This window comes from Quercus robur, chromosome 3, assembly GCF_932294415.1.
Source record: "Quercus robur chromosome 3, dhQueRobu3.1, whole genome shotgun sequence".
Lineage (NCBI taxonomy): Eukaryota > Viridiplantae > Streptophyta > Magnoliopsida > Fagales > Fagaceae > Quercus > Quercus robur.
In genome coordinates, this window is record NC_065536.1 from 39,636,854 (window position 1) to 39,649,707 (window position 12,854).

Here is a 12,854-nt window from a genome sequence, read left to right on the forward strand (position 1 = left end):
GAACAATTTTTTTTTTTGTTTGAGAGAATCAAAACAGATGTAACAGCTGACCCAGCAGCTTGAGCATTACTAATTTTTTCCATATTTAGCTAAAACCAAAACCAACTAAAGTAATTATTTTTTTTGGCCAAAATACTTTCATTTTCTGCTAGTTTTTCCCCAGCAACTCTTACCCAAAATAGCAAGAATTCCTTAAAGCTAAACACATCATTTTTGGCCAAATCTTAAGATGGATTTTCTGAAAATTCATTTCTAGTTGGGACAGATTTTGTCTGATATTCTTTGCTAAAATACCCCCTTAAACTCAGCTCTAAAGGGGACCCTTCATCAACACCTCAAAGGGGGACACCAATGGAGGAGAACTCTCTCATAAACTTCCCTATTCTTTCTCTCTTTAATTATCTTCCTAAGCTCTTAATGAAGTGCTGAACTTCTGAGTTTGTTTAGTTTTCAAATTAGGAACTAAACTCTTCAGCCCTTAACTCATAAATGTCCTTCATAAGCCCTTGTACATCCCAGCAGTAAATCCCAGCAACATTGCTAAACATACTACAACACTATTACTCTCTTATACTCATTATCTCACTATCCATATTTTGAAAATATATATATCTTGCTGCCCATATCTCTAAATATCTCTTTCTCCACTTCTCTTACACAATCTCATACACACTTACTACACCATTACATATAACACACTACAACTCTTCTAAGCTCCACTCTCATACTTTTTCACTTTGAAATTCTACTATTTTGCTGCCCATAAACATGTCTCAATACTCTTCTCTACCTCTCTTATAAAAACCCTTCTCATGAAAGGCATAAACTTTTAATACTAAAGCCCACTAAAGCCCTTCTCCTAGAAGGCACCAAGATCTCATATCGAAACTCTTCTCTTAGAAGGCACAACTACATCTTACAAAAGCCCTTCTCTTAGAAGGCACAAAGATCTCATATCGAAGCTCTTCTCTTAGAAGGCGCAACTACTTCTTACAAAAACCCTTTTCTTAGAATGCACAACTACTTTTTACAAAATCCCTTCTTATAGAAAACACAAATACTTCATACAAAAGCCCTTCTCATGGAAGTTAACACTATTCATAACTTCACAACAACTAAAAGAGCATTGTCAAAGGGGAAAACTCATTTAAGTGCATGGTAAGAGGGGCAAGCTTAACCAGCCTCTACACATAGCTGGGCATACTCTTTCCCCCTCCAGTTGCACTCATTTTTCCCCTTCAATCTTGAAGTTATCATGGCAAACTGCCTCTCTACCGCTGGAGTTATTCTGCTGGAATCCTATCAGCTCACGGATGCTATACAGCTAGGGCTATAAACCATACAAAGATAAGTGACTTTGCTTCCTTATCTTTAAATTTACATCATCGAGTATATGATTACTTTACCTTTAAATACATATTACTTTATTCCAACCACTATTACAACTATTAATCAAAGCTTAAACTCATTTAAATGCATGATAAGAGGGGCAAGCTTAACTAGTCTCTACCGCTGGCATTCTACTGGAATCCTATTAGCTCACTGATGCTACACAGCTGGGCTATAAACCATACAAAGATAAGTGACTTTGCTTCTATATCTTTAAATTTACATCATTGAGTACATGATTATTTTACCTTTAAATACATATTACTTTATTTCAACTACTATTACAATTACTAATCAAAGCTATTACATCAAACGCATATTATATATTTATTCGACCATTATCGTGATTCTTAGACTTTGGCTTTAATGGTTTTGTAGGCTTAAAAATACGCCGGTAGTCATTGGACCACGTGGCCTAATGTTGAGTTCCAAAGGCAACTCCCCAAAAAGAACCCGGGCCTAGTAAGGTCATCACTCTAACGGACCACACATGTCTGGGCAACTGAAAAAGGCCCTCGAACAAGTAGTATGTGGGAAATATTTATGTGGGCTCAAAATAGTTTATGGGCTTGTGTGGGTATTTTTTAGTAAGTGGGCTAATGAAATTAGGTCCCAAAAATTTGTACTTCAATAGGATACCCTTCAAACCACTTCTCCTCAGACATGGCAAATGAAGGACAAGTTCAGGTAGGGTTAATTAGGTTATGGATCAGAAATGGGTTGTCTTAATTGGGTTGCTAGCGAGTCGGGTCAACTTATACGTTTCACATGCAAAAAAAGAAAAAGAAAAAAGAGCATATTGTTATTATATTCCTTTCAATACAAATAAGGGAATAAATAACAAAATACTTAAAAATTAAAGTTAAATAAATTCTTAAGCTTACACTAGCCAAATTTTACTAATAATATCATCTTTATAAAAGAACAAAAAAGGAATAAAAAAATACTAAGGGCATGTTTGGTAAACTGTAATGTAGTAGTTCTTCCTATGGTTTAGCTATTCTTTAGTTTGGTTGTATTTTTATTACAAGGAATATTCATTCCTAATGAATAGCTATTCTTCAAAATGAGGAATAACTATTCATCTTTAAAAATGTTGTATTAGTTATTCCATAGTAAGTGTAATTATTTCAAAACTTAATATATTTCCAATTAAACAAACTTTCTATATACATCTAACAATTATAAAAATAAAAAAATAACATTTATCTCTCTTAAATTTAAAAAAAAAAAAATTTTTTAAGGAGATATAAAATATCTGAATAAGATATTTCCTAAAATAAATCTTAAGTTTTATTCTAATATATATATATATATATATATATATAACCGAAACTTTTGAAGCTCCTACGATTTTCCACGTCAACACAATATTTTAAAAAAATAATAATAAAACTTTTCTAAAACCCAAACCTGATGCTTTGCCTTCTCTTTCACGGTGCTGTACCTTTTCTTTCACCAAAACTCTTTCACAATGCTCTGCCTTTTCTTTTACCAAAACTCTTTCATGATGCTCTGCTTGCCATCATCTATATATATATATATATATATATAAACACATACCCACGGCCAATCATGATCGTACACAACTTTTAGATTTGTTGCTCTCAACAGCTATTTTTGTCGCAAATGGAGCCCCATCACCGCTGCATGTCGTTTTCGTCACCGATGGAGCCCCATCACCATTGCATGTCGTGGGTACTACCGAAGTGAACTGGGTCTTGATTCTTGATGAGAATAATGGAGTCACCGATCAACACAACAGTCAAAAAGTTGTTTCAAAGAGGGGTGCTAAAGTGGGTCTTGATTCTTGACGAACTATGACTCATCGAAGTCACTTTGTTGAAGTGTGGGTACTAGGTTAAGGCAAGCAATATTTGAAATAGAGTTAGAGAGAGGTATTGAAAGAAGTTTGTGGAGGAAAATTGAGAAAATGGAGAAATAAAGAAGACAAGAGGTGAAGGAAATGTGGCTGAGAAAAAACGGAAGAAAAAAGAAATAAATAAAAAAAAGCGTGTTGTGTTGGTTATGACTCACCGAAGTCACTTTGTTGAAGTGTGGGTACTGGGTTAAGGCAAGTAATATTTGAAATAGAGTTAGAGAGAGGTATTGAAAGAAGTTTGTGGAGGAAAATTGAGAAAATGGAGAAATAAAGAAGACAAAAGGTGAAGGAAATGTGGCTGAGAAAAAACGGAAGAAAAAAGAAATGAAAAAAAAAAAGAAAAAAAAAAGGTGTTGTGTTGGTTAGAAGACAAAAGATAAGCTTACCTCACATGTATACATTAACCCGATCAAAAAATTAAAAAGGGTGTTGTGTTGGTGGTTTTAACCATTGAGTATAAATAAATGGGACAGGCTCACCTCCCGTTCAATACCCTCCTGTTTTCTCCATTTTTTAAATAGATAAAGGACACGTGTAAGTGAAGCAATCCAAAGGCCAAAAAAAAAAGAAAAACCCACAGAGCAACTTTTCTTTCATTCCCTCTCCATGATTCTCTCTTCGTCTCTCTCTATCTCTCAACTCTCTCTAGAACTCCAGAACTGAGCATCAAAGGTGTTTCTCTTTCTCATTAAATTGTGACTTGCTCCTTCCTTCATCTTCTACACAAAGACAAATTCCCTTTTGTTTGAATCTTATATTCAGTTTTTTGGGCTTTTGGGCATCATTACTTACAATGGAACCCTTCATCTGTAAGAATATATATATATATATATATTTTTTTTTTCATTTTTAGGTGAGTTTAAGCCAAGCTTTTGTATTTTCTTGAAACCCAAAACAACTATAGACTAGGATTTACCTGCTTTGGTGTTCTTGTGGAACCATTTATGATTGAGTGGTGAGGTTTGGGTTCAATTTCCTTTCCCTGATCTTGTTGGAGATCCCATGGAATATTTCATCCACTGTCCCAATTTCGCCCTTTCTTCTCTGGCAAGGGCCGATCTTCTCAAGTAAGGTCTGATCTTGGAGCGTCTGATGCTCAGCTCTGAATAGAGCTAGACGGAGAGAGTAATGGAGATAGTTGATTTTTTCAGTAATTGCTATAGTACTGGAGATTTGTGCACTGTTTTGTGGATTTTTACCATCTTTGTGTAGAAGATGAAGGAAGGAACAAGACAATTTACTGAGAAATACTCAGTTCTGGAGTTCTAGAGATAGGAAGACGGAGAGAGAGTAAGTTGCTTTGTGGGTTCTTTTTTAGCCTTTGGATTGCTTCACTTACACGTGTCCTTCATCTATTTAAAAAATGGAGAAAACAGGAGGGTATTGAACGGGAGGTGAGCCTGTCCCTAAATAAATTAATAAGAAAGCTATCAAAACATGTCCAAAATTCGTATGATGAATTCATTGCAAAATATTTGGTATTTCTCGATTATACAAGGTTGCTTATTTTATTATGAGGTTGCTTATTCTATTATGAGGTGTGCATACATGGATTATGAAGCAATGTTACGAGGAGATGTAAAAGATTATAACATATTGAATGAATTCTACTATAACTACCATCTATAGCAACTTTTATTAATAATTGTTAATTTCTCTTAATTTGTTAATAATTGTTAAATTTGAAATTTTTACTTCAATATAGTGATTTTAATATTTCGAGTAGGCGATGACCACCAAAATTATCAAAAAATTAGTTGTATCATCTCTTTGATACCTTATGTTATAAAAGTGCATGGCATCATTTTTTGAATCTTACATTTAATAGTTTTCCCGTGCATTGCACGGATTAATGACTTGTGTTATATAACTCATAATCAAACTTATGAATAGGTTTAGTTATTACATTACAACACATTTTATTCCTAGTAATAAAAATTACAATTTATGTCGCAATTCTCATTTAGTGTACCAAACATATCCTAAATGTTGTGGATCATGTAAAGTAATCAACCTTTTTAAGTGCCCTTGTTTGTATTGTTGTATGTAAAATAATAATAAAGTTAAATTATCTAAAAAAATAAAAAATAAAACATAACATATTATATATATATATATATATTTGAATTGCTCCTCAAACTAATAAACTTTAATAGTAAATCTAGTTGTGTAAATGTTCATACTTAACTAGCTTTTTTAGGGTCGGTTCAAGGACTGGTTAAGCTAGTCCCCCACAACATTTCAGTAAGTTAGGTATGGGTTGCCTCGTTTTTCCTTAACAAGGTTTTTTTTTTTTTTTTAGGAAGAAAACGATTGTATTAAAAACTAGGGATAATTACAGTAAACCCACCTGTGGTTAGGCCCGTTTACACTGTGCCTACCCGTGGTTCAAAACTTATCACTTTGCCCACCTGAGGTGCCTTCCGTTAGGGATCTGTTACCCACCTCTCCGTTTGCCGTTAGAAAAACACATTTTTAAAGAAAAACAAACATAACAAAGATAAAAAAGTTAGGACTTTTTATTGCTTAAGAACTTCTTTGAGAACAAAATACAGGAATAGCACAGATCAAATGCTATTCTTGATTAAAAGTGATATCATTGAGCATTTGTTTTTTTATAGATCTCTCCAACTTTTATTCAAACCAAACCAAACCTAAAAAAAAAAAAATTCCAAATCCCAGAAAACATAAGCCACAAATCCAGAAAAAAATCATATCTCGCCGGCGATCTCGTCGCGATCTCGCGACGTCGATCGCGATCTCGAGAACGCGAGATCGCGCCGTCGCGAGATCGCGACGTTGATCCACGAGCCCAACTCCATGGCAGCGGCGCACGCGCCGAAGGTGATGAAGCTGACGACGGGGATGTTGAATTTTTGGAAGACCTCTTTGGTCCACCCAATCTGGAAGTTGACGATGGTGCAGATGATGGGAGGTTGGGATTGAGAGCGGTTGGTGGTGATATAGGCTTGGAGTTCGAGGGCAGATTGCTGGCGGGTCGAATTAGATCTAGGGCGCATAGGAGGACCCGAGATGAGTGGGTTTTGAGAGAAGGAAGAGGAAATATGAGTGGTGGTGGTGCTGGAGATGGAGGGAATGACGAGGGTAGTGTGGAAATTACGGGAGGAAAGGTGGGTGCAAAGCTCCATGCAAGGGTGAAGGATTGAATACATGTTTGAATAACCAATGGACAAGAGAATAGCAATACTGTTGGTTTGTGTTTTGTTCTAAAAGAAGTTCTTAAGCAAAAAAAAACCCTAACTTTTTTATCTTTGTTATGTTTGTTTTTCTCTAAAAATGTGTTTTTCTAACGGCAAAGGGAGAGGTGGGTAACAGATCTCTAACGGAAGGCACCTCAGGTGGGCAAAGTGATAAGTTTTAAACCACGGGTAGGTAAAGTGTAAACGGGCCAAACCTCAGGTGGGTTTGTTGTAATTATCCCTAAAAACTAAGAATGGCCAGATAAATTAGTATGATAAATAAAAACAACTTGCGAAGGAATAGACTTCATCCACACAATAAAATCAGAAATAGTAATAACATGCCTAACTAAACTATAAGTGACCTTATTTCATTTTCTCTTAACATAATAGTAACGTAATTGATAGAAATTAAGGGAAAAAGATTTTGCATCCACAACTAGAAGACCATATGAAAATAAAGAAACATCCACCGGACCACCTCAGCAAGAGCGTTCAGTACTACCTTTGAATCACCCTTTAAAACTACTTGTGCAATACCCAGCTCCGAGGCAAACTCCAAAACTCTCACCGCAGCTAAGGCTTTAACTTCAACAGCTTGAAATGTCTGGGGGAGCAGTTGAGATAGAGAAGCAATGACCATGCCTTGAGAATCTCGAATAACAACTTCAATGCCAGACTTATTTTTAGCGGCAAAAGTAGCTCTGTTGAAATTAATTTTGAAACACGCAGAACAGAAGGGGGGGGGGGGGGGGGGGGGGGGGGGGTGCCACGAAGCATGGGACCGCTACTGGGGCAAAAAGCGTGGAACTTGCAAGGCCATGAACTCTTCATTTCAATCCTTGGAGACTTGTGCCAAGTGATGGAGATTAACATTCAGCTGAGTCCAAGTCAACCACGCTATCACGGCAAAAAGTTTCAGATTCTTGTCCTGTTGTATTATCCAAAATAGGAGTTCTTTAAAATCCACAAACCGATGTGTTCATTTTTAATTTTCCATGTAGTCCTCTCCTCATTAAAAAAAAAAAAAAAAAAAAAAAAAAAAAAAAAAAAAACCCTCCATCCAAACAACTCCTTGATGAGTTGGAATCGAGGTCTTTTTTTTGAAAATGACTTGGCATGTTGTTATTGGCCCAACTCAGCCACATTCAAGGAATTGCATATAACCCAACTGCGGGTGACACGCTCTATCACCAGTCACCACCCAAGTTAGACGAAATCTCGCTTTGGCTTGACTTGAGTTATTCCGGTTTTCTGAGAACCGTCGGATCCCTGATGAACGGTACATAATCAATTGGGTGACGTGTAGTAAGGAGTACATCATGAACATTCCCGTTCCCGTGTTTGGTTAAAAAGCCACAGTAAAAAAAGTCATATCAGAGGTATGTTCCAGATAGCCAGCCTCCCACAACAAAATACTAAAAATCAGAATCACACCATAACTTATAGCATAGCATATCAATGAAGAGGAGTCCAGGAAGCCTTGCTATATGCCTATTATTATTATTATTATTATTCCTCTTTGGAATATTGGAAGTGATTGCTAGTGCCAACCGGGTTCATGAAAACAACAACAATAATAATAATGATTCTTCTTCGTTGTATTGGTCCACTGCAAAGGATGAGGTGGATCTGCTTAGCAAACCACAAGCGCAGCAAGAAGATGACTCTGACTCCGATGGTGGCTTCTCTTCCCTCGAAGGAATGCTTCAGTGGGCTATTGGTATTTATATTTATATTTATATTTATGACTGACTCTTTTTGTACACAATTTTCTTCCCTATTTTACTTATAATTATAATTATAGGTTCGCTTAATTATGCGCCGTCCGTAACTGAGTTCTTTTGTTTGATTTCTCATTTGTGCACTTAAGTGGTCATTTTCATCATTCAATTTGGAATTGGAGGGTTTTTCACTTTTGTTGTTGTTTTTTTAAAGTAAAAAAGTTGTCATAGTCATAGAGGCCACTAGTTTCATAACCTAAGATCAAGATGATTGTACTACTACCCTTTCAAAATAAATTTCAGAATTTGAAGTTGGATTGTTTTACTTAATTGCAAAGTTGAATATTTACCTTACTTTGTCATTACAACGTTATTCATTTTTTTTAAAAAAAATAATTAACTTTTTTGTTTTTCTTATGTTGAGTATAATTTCGTATCAAAATTCAAAATTCAAAAAAAAAAAAAAAATTATGAATTTTCTAACGGAGTATTTGTTTAGAGATTCTTCCTTATTTCTATTCATAAATGTTCAATGAGATTTCATATATTTAATTTATCTTAACTGAGAGCGGCTTTGTTTCTCTTGTAATTTGTAAATGAATCAGGTCATTCTGATCCTGCAAAATTAAAGGAAACATCTCAAGATGTTCAACGACTATCTCCTACCGAGCTAAAAAATCGACAAACGGAACTAAAGGTGGGAAATTATGAGGTGCTTATGGTACATAGTTTATTTTGTCCATTCTTTTGTAAAATTTAGAGTTTACTGATAGATATGATTATAGGGTTTCTTATTTTGAGAGTAAAAAAAGGTTGTTACTTCTAACTCAACTCAATTTATGTTACTCTACATGAATCTTCTCTGCCATTCTGCACTATCTAGTGCTGATTATCTGTTAGGTTGTTGGTTATGATGTCACCAAGAGCCTTGTAGCTCAGAGGCATTGTCTATTCTTCTTTCCTTCTCGCTTGTTATAACAGTTGAATTATTAAAAAAGAATGATGTCTTCTTCTCTATGTTCTTATTACTCCTGTCCTTGTTGATTCCAATCATTTCTTTCATATTGATGCATTTTGTCACCCATGTCTGTATTGTTTAGTTTTTGGTTATTATAATTTGTTTAGAATGCAAATTTTCTAAGTTGGTAGTATAAACTTATATTTTTGGTTTTGAGCTGAAACACCATGTATCAAAATTCCCTGCATTATTGTTATGAATGGATGAAGCCTTCAATTCAATACATGCATGTACATCAACTCTGCCTGTTTATTGGCATATGTTAATTTGACACTAGCAACTGTGTTTGTGCTTCTGTATATGTTAACCTACTTGTTCAATGTGCGTTTTTGAGATATCTGATATAGCTATTATGCCTTACACAGGAACTGATGGAAAAGCTAAAAATGCCATCAGATGCACAATTGATGCAAATTGCACTAGATGACTTGAATAATTCATCTGTGTCTCTGGAAGATCGCCATCGTGCGCTACAGGAGCTTCTTATACTTGTTGAGCCAATAGACAATGCAAATGGTATGTGTGAATACTTTATTCTCATAGAGCTGTAATATTTGCTAGAAGACATGCACCGCTAGTTTGCTTGGTGCTGAACCATATTGAATAAATATTTTCTTGACTAAAGAGAAAAAAGAAAAAGAAATTAGTTTGTCTCAAGATGATATGGGCTTTGATGCAGAACTATAGATTTTTTCTTTTTGATTGGAAATTTACACTCTCACCCAGTGGGTCTTGAACTTCTATCATACCCAACGCCCTCCATCCTATTCGTTCAAGAGAGGAGATTCCATTTGAGCTTGAGCTCATAGTTTGTTATAGAAATATAGGTAACTGGTCAATTTTTGGGGACAACCACCGTCCTGACCTTACACATTAATATATTGTGCAATGCACTGGAGCTTTCACGGAAGGGACGAGACTTCGAAATCTGGCCATGTGAGCTGCAATTTGAAAGACATGCAGACCCTTAGGTGAGCATGTCAGAGTAGTGCCACTGGGGGATCCAAAATAGTTGGGTAGCTTCAGCGCTAAGCAAACCCTGCATGGTGCAAAATAGGATTGTTTGAGACAGCTACTCCCTGCCCTTCCCCTCTCATGGGTGATCAGGGTTCACAAAAGGTGTTCTTAGCAATAAATAAAAAAAGTGTTCCCGAAAGGTGTTCTTGTTATCCATATGAGCTAAGGGCCTTCCAAAATTTATTTTTTTCAGGCACAACATTAATAGCCACTATCATGTCATACTGTTTTTATAACTATAATACTTGAGAAACTAGTGAGGCAGCTGTTGAATGCATCACTTGCCAACCTTTTCCTAAGATATGCATTAAGATAAATCATGATAATCATCGCAGTTTAGTTGTTGGTGTGATGACATTTCTTCCGAGTCTGATATCTAGAATCTTGAGGTGTTCTCATATTTGCTTTCTCCTGTGAGATTAGTCACTCACATAGTTAATCTTATATTTGTCAGATTTTAACAAACTTGGGGGCTTTGCTGTGGTTATACAAGAGCTCAATCACCCTGACTCAGATATACGGAGAATTGCTGCATGGATTCTTGGGACAGCCAGTCAGAATAACCCAGTTGTTCAAAGGCAGGTATGAAATGTTTCTTTCTTGAACCTATTATGCCACAAAAAGGTTTGTGTTTTATGTTTTAACTTCTTATTCAATGGTGCAAATGTAATCAACATGTTCTACAGAAGATTTTCTTTCACACAATTAAGTGATATGTACTTGACATAACCTGATTTAAAAATCTGCAAAATTTTCAGATCCTAGAACTTGGGGCACTTGCACAACTAATAAAGATGGTAAAATCTAGTTCCGTAGAAGAAGCCACCAAAGCGTTATATGCTGTTTCAGCTTTGATTCGAAGCAATGTAGCTGGTCAGGAATTGTTCTATGCAGAAGCTGGAGATTTGATGCTTCAGGTAGCATACATTAGAATGAGAAAAAGATTTGAGATTATTTGTATAGCTGATTATTGCGACTAACAGTAACTGTTTGTTAGGACGTTCTAAGTAATTCAAGCATTGATATCAGACTGCGCAAGAAAGCTGTGTTTCTTGTGGGTGATCTGACAGAGTGTCAATTAGAAAATATGGAAAGAGCTGAGCTGCCCTTTTTTAGCAGTCACATTTTCTTGAAGTCTGTGGTTGATCAAACTGCATCAGATGATCTTGATCTACAGGAGAAGGTGATTGACCATTTATATACAATAGACACTAAAAACTATCAAAACTTTTTATATAGATTCTAAGAATGTTTTGCTTTCTGCATGTGCACTTACTTTTCTGACCAAATGTACATGTCTTTTTTGATTTTATTGATTCTCTTTCCTTTTGAGTTGCATTCTTTGAAAAGGGCTTGTACACATCCATTTTTGTTTCTTTTCCTTTTCTTTTTCTAATAAAATTTTTACTTGTAAAAAAAAAGAAGGATCTAATCTATGTTATGCTGATTTTGTGATGTATTGCAGGCACTTGTTGCGATTAAGAATCTTCTGCATCTCAGGATGGCTGACCCTCTGGTTTTTAAAGAATTTTGTGGTTTGGATTGTGCATTAGAGAGAATGAGGCAGCAACTCCATAATTTAATGTCAGATGAAGTTCTCAGAGATTATGCAATGGATATGGAAAGCCTCCGTGGTGAAGTAGAGCTGATTTTCCGTAGAAAGTTGGGAGAGGTAGTAACTAGAACTTAAACTTGGTTAATGTCATTTTGATGAACTTTCAATTAGCTTGAACTTTGTGACAGGTGACACAAGTTCCAACATGACTATGTATCTAATATGTCCTTCCCCAACATATGCTTCATATCTGGCTAAACACTTCTCATGCTGTGGTTACTGTGGATCTATATATCTCAATCGTTTTCTTAGGGAGTTTCCACTGGAGACAGACAAGGGCTTTGTGGCTTTTTTTTCTTCTTCTTTGGGGGTTGTTGCAGCTGGCTTCTTGGTAGAAGAGAATTGTGGAATCTTTTTGGTGGTGTTGACTGTTGATAGATTGAGAGGGGGGGAAAATCTCCCAAAAAGATGTGTCAGATGTGTTTTATACATTTATGATTTGAGATAGAGATAGAGAAACCTTGATCTAGGGCTAGGATCCTAGTACATTTTGTTCTAATCGTTTATTGCTGTACTGCTTAACTTGCTTTTTCATTCCTTGTAAAATAACAAAAGCAAAAATGTGTTCTCTAATTTTGCAGTGAATTTGAGAAAAAATTTTAAAGTTCTGTTTTTAAAAACACCATGCCAAGCTAAGATTTTTCTTCGTAGAATCCACCTCTTTTCTTGATTTCAAATTTGGCTACCAAACAATGGTTTTTAATTTTATTTTTTGGAACAATGGTTAGACACTTAGATAGACCTTGCAAACCCATTTAGAAAAAGAGGTAATAAGAGTGGGAACACTTTTTAGAATATTAAAAAATAGACCGGTCCCAACCTGGGTAATTTGCTATGTCTCTATTATAAAATTTAAGGTAAATTATATAATCCGTCATTAACTTTTTATATTATATTTTAATTTAGTCTTTAACGTTTTAAATTTGGTTTATAATATTTTGATATTGTATCAAAATAGACTTTGCTGAATGGAAAATAGTGACGTGGTTAAGAGCAAAAATAAAATATT

General features: G+C 35.4%; 1 protein-coding gene across 1 annotated transcript; it reads left to right on the forward strand.

Moving 5' to 3' along the window:
* The first annotated feature begins 7,831 nt into the window (after positions 1-7,831).
* LOC126717992 (hsp70 nucleotide exchange factor FES1) lies at positions 7,832-12,418 on the forward strand. Its single transcript, XM_050420011.1, has 8 exons — positions 7,832-8,194; positions 8,801-8,892; positions 9,579-9,729; positions 10,685-10,812; positions 10,989-11,147; positions 11,228-11,413; positions 11,696-11,902; positions 11,974-12,418. The coding sequence occupies exons 1-8, from the start codon at positions 7,933-7,935 to the stop codon at positions 11,992-11,994; spliced, it is 1,206 nt and encodes a 401-aa protein (XP_050275968.1). The 5' UTR covers positions 7,832-7,932; the 3' UTR covers positions 11,995-12,418.
* Positions 12,419-12,854: the final 436 nt, after the last annotated feature.

Excerpts from the sequence above, each read along its gene's own strand:
- LOC126717992 (XM_050420011.1), top strand. The coding sequence starts at position 7,933 with ATGAAGAGGAGTCCAGGAAGCCTTGCTATATGCCTATTATTATTATTA. Across the intron at positions 9,730-10,684 it reads GCCAATAGACAATGCAAATG|ATTTTAACAAACTTGGGGGC; the intron begins GTATGTGTGAAT and ends TATATTTGTCAG. Across the intron at positions 10,813-10,988 it reads ACCCAGTTGTTCAAAGGCAG|ATCCTAGAACTTGGGGCACT; the intron begins GTATGAAATGTT and ends CAAAATTTTCAG.